Source organism: Cornus florida, unplaced genomic scaffold (genome assembly GCF_030987335.1).
Source record: "Cornus florida cultivar Cherokee Brave unplaced genomic scaffold, ASM3098733v1 CherokeeBrave_3.0.0_Hap2_Chr04, whole genome shotgun sequence".
Lineage (NCBI taxonomy): Eukaryota > Viridiplantae > Streptophyta > Magnoliopsida > Cornales > Cornaceae > Cornus > Cornus florida.
In genome coordinates this window covers 94,078,899-94,089,962 of record NW_026775574.1, presented here as the reverse complement: position 1 = coordinate 94,089,962, position 11,064 = coordinate 94,078,899, and the positions used below count along the sequence as shown (strand labels likewise).

General features: G+C 34.2%; 2 protein-coding genes across 8 annotated transcripts; both read left to right on the top strand.

Moving 5' to 3' along the window:
• The first annotated feature begins 485 nt into the window (after positions 1-485).
• On the top strand, positions 486-4,816 carry LOC132303994 (uncharacterized). Of its 7 annotated transcripts, XM_059801470.1 has the most exons (4): positions 488-1,774; positions 2,034-2,637; positions 3,410-3,568; positions 3,677-4,308. In XM_059801470.1, exons 2-4 carry the CDS (start codon positions 2,083-2,085, stop codon positions 3,689-3,691), a joined length of 729 nt encoding a protein of 242 aa, XP_059657453.1. In that variant the 5' UTR covers positions 488-1,774; positions 2,034-2,082; the 3' UTR covers positions 3,692-4,308. The 7 variants fall into 7 exon arrangements, 4 of the variants coding, with proteins under 4 accessions (XP_059657453.1, XP_059657451.1, XP_059657450.1 ...); XR_009481467.1 differs by lacking the exons at positions 3,410-3,568; positions 3,677-4,308 and having other exon boundaries at positions 486-1,334; positions 1,696-1,774; positions 2,034-3,397; XM_059801468.1 differs by having other exon boundaries at positions 488-661; positions 3,410-4,308.
• A 1,548-nt stretch (positions 4,817-6,364) lies between these two features.
• Positions 6,365-9,089, top strand: LOC132303993 (flavonoid 3'-monooxygenase CYP75B137-like). The gene is made up of 2 exons (XM_059801466.1): positions 6,365-7,489; positions 8,246-9,089. Exons 1-2 carry the CDS (start codon positions 6,497-6,499, stop codon positions 8,867-8,869), a joined length of 1,617 nt encoding a protein of 538 aa, XP_059657449.1. The 5' UTR covers positions 6,365-6,496; the 3' UTR covers positions 8,870-9,089.
• Positions 9,090-11,064: the final 1,975 nt, after the last annotated feature.

Sequence of the window (11,064 nt, the reverse complement as noted above, 5' to 3'; positions counted from 1 at the left end):
TATTTTCCCTAACAGTGTTTGAATTCCTGTATTACATGATCAAATTTACCTAAATGTTGAGATTAGGAGTATCTTTAAAAAATTTCGTTGCATGTCTGGAATTAAAAAAACTCTAAATCCAAGTTCTCTCATCATTAAACAAAGAATTAGTAAAGCTTAGTTCAATACGTAAGACGAGAAATTTTTTAGTAAAGCTTAAGATTTCTTGCACTTCATTCCCACCTACCTAAGAAATTCTTTACTTGAGATGACCTTGGAACAGAATCCCATGCAAAGAAGCTTAAGATTTCTTGCAAGGTGTTGGGATACGGTGCTATACACGTGTGCTGTGAGCCGTCTAATTAAGTACAACACTTGCTATATTGCAGAGGATCCGGCCCGTTGTTCTTTTATTCTTTTCTTTGTTAGTTCTTGTCAATCATTCTCATTTACTTTTCTTTATGATTAGGATCTCTCTCCCTATAAATCTAAATGTTTCATTCATCTCTCTTTCACTTGCAATCTCTCAATCTCTGCTTTCTCTTACTCTGTCCTCTTCTCTGACGGTCTCACCATTTGCAATCCCTTCCCTTAAGCAGTAACTGAATCATCTTTTCTCTGGTGCATTTGGATTTGAGATAGCTTACTTGTTCCATCCAGACAAGTTAGTCATAAGCTAGAGGTACGTTTTTGGTTATGTGTCTTTACTTTTTCCAACAACAATCTTAACTCTCTGTATTTCTCTATTGCTCCCATTCGATTTGTATTATCCTTTGTATTGCATCGTTTCCGTTTTATATCATTTTTACCCGTGTCTCTCCAATTTCTCATTTTGTCTCTCTTAGCTTTTCTATTAATTTAATTAGGCAATTTTTACATGCATCTGAGTTTATCTTCTGTATTGCATTATTAGTCTCTTTTCAAAGAGAAAAAAAAAGAAAAAAAAGTCAGCTATCTTCATTTCGTAACAGGAATTTGGTTATTAAGTTACTCATTTTTTTTAAAACTTAAATAAGATATGTGATTTCATTCTCTTATCAAGTTTTGGCTAACTCCTCCATTTTATTTATTTATTTTTGGCTTCTTATAATATGTTTTCTATTTGCACTAACTGCTCTTTTTTTTTATTTTTTTATTTTTATTTTTTTTTAACCTGAGGTGTTCGGGATGGCACAATCTTTAGGACCCCTCAACAGCCTGACTAATTCCAGAGGAATCAGAAGGGCGCCCCCACCTGGACCGAGTTATTTGCCCTAACGGTTGATCAAAGCTATTATCTAGCTTTACCAATTTCATTAACAAAATCAAAATTATATTTCCAAGAAATACATGATCAAATACATCTAAAAGTTGAGGTTAGAGGATTTTTATTTTTATTTTTTAATTTTTTTTTTTTTTAGAGAAAAAATTTCATACCTGGTAGTCGGTAGTTAAAAAACAGTAAGTTTAAGTTATGTATCATGTCATAAAGACTTCCAAAATAAAGATTTTATTTTTTTAGTACAAATTCTCAAAGCTTTAAAGACTGAAAATTTTATGTACTGCAGTTTATAAATAAATAAATAAATTTATTTGCATGTGCGCTTGTGTTTGTATTAAATATTAATAGAAATGTTTCCTTTAAAGTTGTTCAACTCAGTCCTCAATTTGTAATCAAGGGCTTTGCTAAGAACAAATTGGTGTGTTGTTTTAATGTTTGTTTTTGGGCATCACTAGGATTGATGCAGATCTGGGTTTGTTTCGGCTTGTAATGGGCTCCTGGCCCATTATATCATTGGGGAACGCCCTGTCACATGTATATTCTTTCATCTTTATATATACAGTATTTGTCACTTATTTATCCCCAAAAAAAATGTATATATATATATATGTATAGAGAGAGAGGGGTGTGAGTTTCTTGTAAAGAAAAAATAAATAAATAAAGTCTTCAACTTGTATGGAGTTATCGGATTACTAATAACTCTCCATTGCTCGAGTTAAAATTATTATTATTTTTTCCTCTTTTATTTTTCTCTCCTGTTTTTTAAAAAGCGTAATTTTAATTTCTCTTGCAGGTAGGTTCTGTTTCTACTCTCAATACAAATTTTCTTTGAATCACAGAAAATGGAGATGGAGATTAGACACTTCAGCCACAAGCACGGATTGACTTTTACAATACATAAGGAATCCAAGTTTGTCAAGATTTGCAAAGGGTGCAAGATGCTCCTCTTGGATGATTTCTATAATTGCGAAAATGCTATGCCCACTTGCAATTTTGACATACATATTAGATGTGCTTCACTGCGGCCCACTGTTAAATTTGAACTTCACCAGCACCCTCTTGTTTTCCTCATCAAAAAACATCAAATTAGATTCAATGAGTGCAGCGTTCATGGAGTTTGTTCTGGACATGAACTCAGTTTCCCTTACTTCCGTTGTGTGCCATGCCAAATCCATATAGACTTGTTCAATGTTCCGACGTTACCACCTACATTCAAACATAGCAATCACAAACATTCACTCACCCTCACTCATTCTCCCATCAAAGACCATTCAGACGACCATGATGACTCTGAATATTACTGTGACGTTTGCGAGGATAGAAGACTGCTAAAAAAGCCAACTTATTATTGTGAGGAATGTCATTATATTGCTGAACTTTCTTGCGCTTTCAAAGAGGTACAACTGAATTTTCAGCTATTAGATTTGACCAAGATAGCTTACTATATTATTTTACATCAGTTATTGTACTCCAATTTTTTCTCTACGCATAACTTCCGCCCGCCCCGGGGGGTCCATACCCAGCGTTGTATTTGGAGCAGCTGGATTTATGTGATCTTAAAATTAAATTTATGGTAATGGTAAATTTTATTTAGAAATATCGTGAAAATTAATTTGATTTCATGGTATTCCAAAATTACCAAGTAGATCTTGCAATATGTCCCACTCTGCTCTTCTTTTAGTTTTCTAAATTCCAAATGCATAAATCCCAATCCAAAAAAAAAAAAAAGAAATTGATTCCACTGTTATTCTCTTCCATTGTTTATTTATTTATTTATTTTTATCGTTTTTTACATGATTAAATTGTAGAATACTTCTACAATTTGTTTTTCATTTTTTTTTTTCTTAAATTCATTGTTGACGAAAACTAGAAATTTACATAATAATCCCTAATGTGCCAAATAAATAAAATGATTTACAACAGCTACTCAACCTGTATACTACAAAATATTAACAAGATGTATATTCGACATCTTTTTGACAAAGATTTCTATGTTGAGTAAAACGTCTCCGAGTGATGGGCCATCCAATTTTAGGCAAAAATACTGATTATATACTTCAAAAATGCTTTTTGTGAATGACAAATCATTAAATAGTAGCACATTATGTAAATTTATTGACATTCATCATCACAAAGGATGGTTTCATGTGTCTTACGTAAATTTTTTAGCTTTTGGTTCATTGTCAGATTCTTCCTTTACTAGAGAGAGAGTGGTCCAATGAAGAGATTGTAGTGCTTCAAGAAAAGCTAAATGCACTGACCGTGAAATTTGAGGTGCTAATAAAAGATTTGGATGAACTTAAGCAGATATTAGTGACGACCAAATTGGTAAGTTGTTATGTACTAGGTTGTATCACGAAAAACTTATCATGTACGTCTATTATTAGGCATATGGGGTGTGATTAATGGAAGTGGAGATTAAAAATACATCAACAGATAAGAAGGCATTAAGTGCTGCAAGAGATGACCCTGCCATTGTTGACCAGATGAAGAGCTCATAATGCTTCAAGCAAAGGCAGATGCACTGGGAAAAAAATTAGAGACTGTAACAACAAAACTTGACGAATTTAGGAAAAGACCTGCGCAACATATTGGTGACTACCAAATTGGCAAGTTGTTCTACATGTACTCGGTTGTGTTTGGAAAAATTACCTTGTTCATTGTTGGGCATGTGCAGTGTGATTCATATGTAACATGATTATTTGAGAATCATCCTTGGCAAGTGGACTTAATGATAAGAATTATGCAGGGTTAATGGAAGTGAAGACTTGAAATGCATCAATGGATATACAGATCTTTTCAACTATCGCTTCAAGTCATTCAGTCATTGCCAACCCAGATGAAGAGATTGTAATGTTTCAAGTAGAGTTATATGCACTGACAACGGAATTAGAGACACTAACAACAAAGTTGGATGAACTTAAGAAGGGATATATTAGGTTAAATTAGGAAAAAGTTGTCATGTTTGTTAGTCCTGTTTTTAACATTATATATTATTATATGACTTAAGAGATTCCTATGCAAAAAAGAACTATAGAATTGAATTAATTGTCTTTATTCTATTGGTGTTGAAGAAGACTGCAATGTGGAAAGCATGAAAAAGGAAGAAGAAGATGAGGGTAGTGATGGTACATTCCCCAGCCTCGCTGAGCTAGATGGAAAAATAGAGGCAACAACAGCGAAGTTAGAGGCGCTAACAGCAGAATTAGAGGCGCTCAAGAAGAAACGTGCACGTCGTGTCTCACGTCTCGCGCACAAATGAGGAGTCTTTTTGGCTGAATTTCAGCTTGGTGTAGCCACTGTGATGTTAGCTATGGGGCACATTGGAAAATAGGTTAACAAGTTAGGTACTTCAACAAATCAGCTTGTTGATATTTGATACTCAGCAAATTACCATATCAGAAGTAGGGCTTTGTGGACCTATAGCGCCATCTTGACTTGGGTATTGCGAATTTGTATTTAGATGATCCTTGTTTGAAATTCATGGTTGAAAGGTTGTATATATGTTATAACCAAATGTATCTTTTCCTATTTGTTTTGTGTTTATTCTTTTGAAACGAATATGATGCATCTTTCAAAGGCTTAAAGCTAAAACTTCGTTAAAACTTCTCTTGCATACCACACAACTGCCAGACTATTCTTAAAATTTTATTTGACAATATACAACTGCCAGACTACTCTTACCCTCCCTGTTTACATTACATGCCCAGATTTGACTGACAATAATCAATATACGCTAATTTCGGCAATGTTAATTGCTTATGCTTCATCATCAACCATCTCTATCTTCATTGTCGTCGTTGCCTTCAACTTCATCGATCCCAATTTCGTCCCGTGTTATCTTCATTCTTTCTTATAGAATGTCTTGGTGACTCTTAATTGTGTATTAATTTCATTTGAAATGGCAAATGATTTGGTACAAGATTGATTGAAATGATATTGGTTTGGTACAATATCATTAAGTAAATAAAAAAGTTAAGAGTCCTAAATAATGAAGTTGCCTATTTTAAAAGTTCATTTCTTTGAAAAGAGGAGGTTAGGAAGAAAATTAGAGATGCCTATCCAAAGATTGGCAAGCATTTGGATATTGGAAAAATAATTTTTTGGACAGGACTAAATATTGTGGTGAGCATATTGTAGGGTGGCACACTAGAAAGGGGAGAAGAATATCTGTCATAATTAGGAAGAAAATTATAAATCAAAGCAATAAACATTTCGTTAAGATATTTTTTTTTCTAGTTGGTACTCACACAGTTATCTCTTCTCAGACTTGAACCACTGACATCTCTTTGAAAATTAAAAAACTGATACCGTTAGGTTACTTGCTCGTTGGTCACATTTCATTAAGATAAATCAATAACAATTGCACGCTCTAAAAGTTTGAATTGATAGAGAAGATGTAATATATATATATATATATATATATATATATTCAAATGTTTCCTTCTAATTTAGCGGTATCAGTTTCTTAATTCTAGAAAGGAGGTTAGAGATTCAAACATCAGAAGAGACTAGTGTGTGAGTGCCAAATAGGATAAAAAAAAAAAATAAATAAAAAATAAAAAATAAAAAATGTTCCCTTGTTGTGTGTCTCCCTTCACATGAAGGCGGGAGGTGTACACACTACCCTTCCACTCTAATATTATGTTAAAATTCTAGACGTTCAAATTTTGTATGAATTAAGTTTGTTAGTTGTGAGCCACATTAGGCCAAGGCATGAGACAACTACGTTAGTGCATCAACTTTTAATTAAATTAAAATAATTAAAAATACATTTTAAAAACCCTCAATTCTAAAAATGATCGAAACAGTCCTTGGAATCCGCGTGGCACGCAAAACAAAGCCTCTATTACATGTTGACTATTTGACTTTTGCTATGTGGGCGTTATTGATAATACGGTGTTTCCATGTGGGCTAAAATATGTTTGACACCTGCAAAGTCTAAAGACCTTTTTTCTGATATTCAGCAACTCATGTTATCTTCTACGTGTCAATTTTTGAACCATTTGTCTGATTTGTCAAGATATTATTCCATTTTTTAACCATTTGTTTGATTTGTCAAGATATCATTCAATTCATGACCATAAGTTTAACTTTCAAGTGGGTCCAACCTTCAATTATTTGATCGTTTCTTCTCCAATATTCTAATTCAACACTACAGTATAGTACACTACTTATTATAGTATGCTCTTTTATGTAGAAATTTTGAAGCTGTAGTTTCTATAATCTAATTCCTGAAATTCATAGTTTGTGAACATGTATTCAGATCTTCTATACGAGACTGCACATACCATTTATGAACAATGGGCATGGTGGTGGGAAGGCAGCAACAAAAGAGATGAGCTTGATAGAGCAATTCTCGCCGTTTCAATGGTGATACTAGCAATCTTCTGGTACATATGGACATCTATGAAGTCAAGAACAGGAATGGCTCCATTGCCACCTGGTCCTCATGGCTTGCCAATAGTTGGGTACCTCCCATTTCTAGGAACCAACTTACACATAACATTTGCAGAATTGGCTCGTCGCTATGGTCCAATCTACAAGCTCTGGCTCGGAAAAAAACTCTGCATAGTTCTGAGCTCACCCTCCCTTGCAAAAGAGGTGGTTCGCGACCAGGACACAAGTTTTGCTAATCGTGATGCGACCATTGCAGCATTGGCTGTCTCATATGGTGGGCTTGACATAGCATGGAGCTCTTATGGCTCCTACTGGCGCACTATGCGCAAAGTGTTTGTGCGAGAGATGCTGAGTAATACCAATCTTGAGGCTTGTTACGATCTTCGACAAGAGGAGGTTAGGAAGACAATTAGAGATGTGTATGCCAATATTGGCAAGCCTATGGATATTGGAAAAATAATTTTTCTGACAGAACTAAATGCTGTGATGAGCATGTTATGGGGTGGCACAATAGAAGGGGAGAAGAATAGTAGTGTCGGAGATGAGTTTCAGGAGGTAATCGAAAAAATCATTGAAATAATTGCAAAACCAAACATATCTGACTTTTTCCCAATGCTTGCAAGGTTTGATATACAGGGCGTGGAGCGACAAGCAAAGAAGCTCCTAGTATGGGTAGATCGAATCCTAGATGCTGTCATAGATGAACGGATGAGATTGGACGGTGGCGAGGGATTGGGGATGTCCAAGGATAAAGAAAGGAAGGATTTTCTGCAAATCTGTTTGGAGCTGAAGGAGCAGGAAGATACTGCAAGTCCAATTACCTTGACACAAATCAAGGCCATGTTGATGGTAAATTCTTTGCCAACTTTATGTCTTAGCAGATGTTTAGAAGCATCCTTAAAACTCAATAGGCCTCACCTAGATTTCATTTTGCTACAATTCATCTAATGGATTTCTTTAGCAGATCAAGGGTCCAAAAAAATTAGCACTTCATTTGTGATTTTAGTTTTTTATTCTAATCAAATTCTTTGCCTGTGGAGGAGAAATGAGAATGCTTTAGAGAAGACTGTGATACAGTCTTTGATTTAGAGAACAAATCATTTCTCTTTACGGAGAAGGCAAATTGGATGGTTAAATTTTAAGTTTTTAACAAATGAAACGGACTTTCTATGCACTTGTTTGAGAGGGTACCCATCAGATGATCGGTCCTAATTGTTACTTTCTTTATCATGTAATAGAATCACCTCAACAGAGAATTAGCTTACTTTTTTTTTTTTTTGAGAGGTGTTGGTGAGACATCCATTGCACTTAATTGTACTCTTATGCAATACTACACTATTATCTCAAAACCAAGTCCTAAGTTTCAACTTTGGGTTTTAGGTTTTGGTCCTTCATATAAAACACATGTAACACACATTGATTAATCCTTTTACAAATTAAATTAATTACTCCAACGGAACAAGCACACGTGCAAACAAATTTTTGTGCGACTGTTATTTGATTAAAAAAAAATAATAAAATACATCGTAATGTAGACTGGAATCAGTTTTTCAAACTTGATGAATATTGAGAATTGAACTTGTGCTACCAAAATGTTTGTAACAGGACATTGTGGTCGGTGGGACAGACACGACAGCAACCATGGCTCAGTGGGTGATGGCAGAACTCATGCGCCATCCGGGAGTAATGAAAAAGGTCCAAGAAGAGTTAGCAGAAGTTGTTGGAATGAACATTGTTGACGAGTCCCATATCCCCAAATTACAGTATTTGGATGCAGTTGTGAAGGAAACATTCCGGTTACACCCTGCACTCCCTCTGTTGGTCCCAAAGTCTCCAAGTCAATCTTGCACTGTAGGTGGTTACACCATACCAAAGAACACTAAGGTCTTTCTTAATGTTTGGGCAATTCATAGGGACCCTGAGCTTTGGGATGATCCATCTGAGTTCAAGCCTGAGAGATTCTTGAGTGAACCGGGCAAATGGGATTATTATGGCAACAATCTTCAGTATCTTCCATTTGGATCCGGAAGAAGGATTTGCGCGGGGTTACCTCTAGCAGAGAGAATGCTTATGTATATTTTGGCCTCTCTCTTGCATTCATTCGAGTGGCAAATGCCGAAGGGCGAAGAGCTCGATCTTTCAGAGAAATTTGGGATTGTTATGAAGAAAACAACTTCACTGATTGCTATTCCCTCCCAAAGGTTTGCTAGCCTTGACCTCTATGCATGATTCAAAGTACTTCAAAAAATAAAAAGAGGCTAGAATGACAATGGTGTGTCCCTTTATGAGCTCACTTAGTGTCAAATAAGATACTTAATAGAATTATTGCCTTGGTTTGAAATTTATAAATGAAAATAAGTGGTGAATCAGTTTGGATGCAACACAAGTTGAAATAATGTCTACTGTAGCACTTGCTCGAATCCTTAATAGAACAAACTATATTATATGATTTTCATGGAGCATATCATCTGTAAATATATTCATGTGTGTATAAACATAGATTTGGTATACGTTGATATATTACTTGGGCGAGAGTTGATCAATATTAATTAACATCCCTGCAAACAGGCAGGTCCTTCTCGAAGTTGGGCATTGCTCGAAGGATTGGATTGCTTTCGAAGCAATTAACCGGCTTCAGATCAAAGTTTGATGACACTGTTGGCATTATAGGGTAGTCCTCCTGGCATGGTATGTGTGATGGAATACCATGATGTACCGCATAACACATGTCCTTTTCTCAATCGGACGATTCCAATTTACCAAAAAATCATTAATGAACGTTGTATAAAAAAACGTACATGCATTTGATTAAGAATTACTTTAGGTTTCTGAATTATGTTTGTCCCTCTCAGTGTTGGGATTTATATGCCCTGGCATAGCAAATTCCTATCTGGATTATAGTAACATATATTCCTGACATATCTGAAATATTTATGATTTATATAATTGGTGAATTCAATGTATTATGTTTCGATTCACTATGAAATTGATAGTGTCCATGTAATTACAAAAAATATTTATATATATGTATGTGATGGCAATCAATGCATGATATATAAATAGTAATTATAAATTGTTCATAATCGGTAATTATGGATGGTCTTATAATTAATTAAGACTTGAACTGGATCCGCGTTAGGTTGAGATATATTGCGAGAGCCGTCGTATGCAATTACTCCCTATCACCGTCATGACATTTGACTCTTAAGCATGAGAAAAGTATAGACTCTTTTATTAATTTATAATTACTTTGATTTGTTCAGCAGATTCTTCGGGATCCTTAGACTGACACTTTGGGTAGTTATGTAATTAATAGTTAGAGGGTTATATTTTCAATATTTGCATCATTGCTACTTATATTTATTTTGTATTGATTATGGTTGATCACAAAGTAAATTCGAAGGCCTTCGTGTGTTTTTAGACAAAATGATTTATTATATATTTATTTATTTAAATTATTATTTTTGTCAAACAAATGTTTTATTGTGATCGAGCCAGAAATAATCAGAGGTACCAAAATAGATATATTAATTAAGTAGTCGGATTGATGGCTTTATTTATCCGATAACTAATTATGCATAGATGGGTCAAAGTGCAATATTGACTTAGAGGTTATTTATTATTTAATTGGAATTCAATTAATTTCTTTTAGTGGAGTAGAAATTAATTTATGAATTAATTGAATTGGGTCCATGGACCGGGCCAATTATTAATTCATTGTAGCCAATAAAATAATAGGCCCAATGGATTCTCATTCATAGCCCAACTTGATATTGGAATCATATTAGATTTGAGACATATGAATTAGAGATGGAGAAGGATTTGTTGTTTCCTTTTCTTTATTTTTATGTTGCCTATAAATATACATGGTCTATGTATATTTTAGGGGGTGATTTTTAATGAGAAGGAAAAAAGAATTTATTTTCTCTCTCTAGAAAATTAGGGTTTATGTTCTCATCTAATGGAGGCTCCCACAAGCCTAGTTTTTCAAGGTCATTCATGGAGGCTTATGAGTGATTCCTAAAGGCAAAACAATTACCAAGAAGATGGAGATCCAAGAAGAAGGCATCTTGCTAAGGGATCTACAATAAGTGAGAACATTCACTTTAGAGGAAAGTTTTAAAGGTTTACTCAGACCTTTAATGTAAGTATTCAATCTGTTAATTGAATGATACATCATATTTTTATTTTTGCGTAAAACTTGTCTCTATGTGATGAATCAAGATCTATGAATCAAAATCCCTCGAAAAGTTTTTTAAACTTGCACGTTTCCCAACAGTGGTATCAGAGCAAGGTTTGATTCATTACTAGAGATCATGATTTTATGAAAATTATCATTCATGGATCCAAAATTATATTCATATATATTTTTATTGATGTATGTTGATGTATGATTTAATATGTTGATATATATTGATACATAA

Bases quoted from the DNA above. Each gene is read 5' to 3' on its own strand.
- LOC132303994 (XM_059801468.1), top strand. From the start codon at position 2,083: ATGGAGATGGAGATTAGACACTTCAGCCACAAGCACGGATTGACTTTT. The intron at 2,638-3,409 runs GTACAACTGAAT...TAAATTTTTTAG, and splicing joins TTTCTTGCGCTTTCAAAGAG to CTTTTGGTTCATTGTCAGAT.
- LOC132303993 (XM_059801466.1), top strand. From the start codon at position 6,497: ATGTATTCAGATCTTCTATACGAGACTGCACATACCATTTATGAACAA. The intron at 7,490-8,245 runs GTAAATTCTTTG...TGTTTGTAACAG, and splicing joins AAATCAAGGCCATGTTGATG to GACATTGTGGTCGGTGGGAC.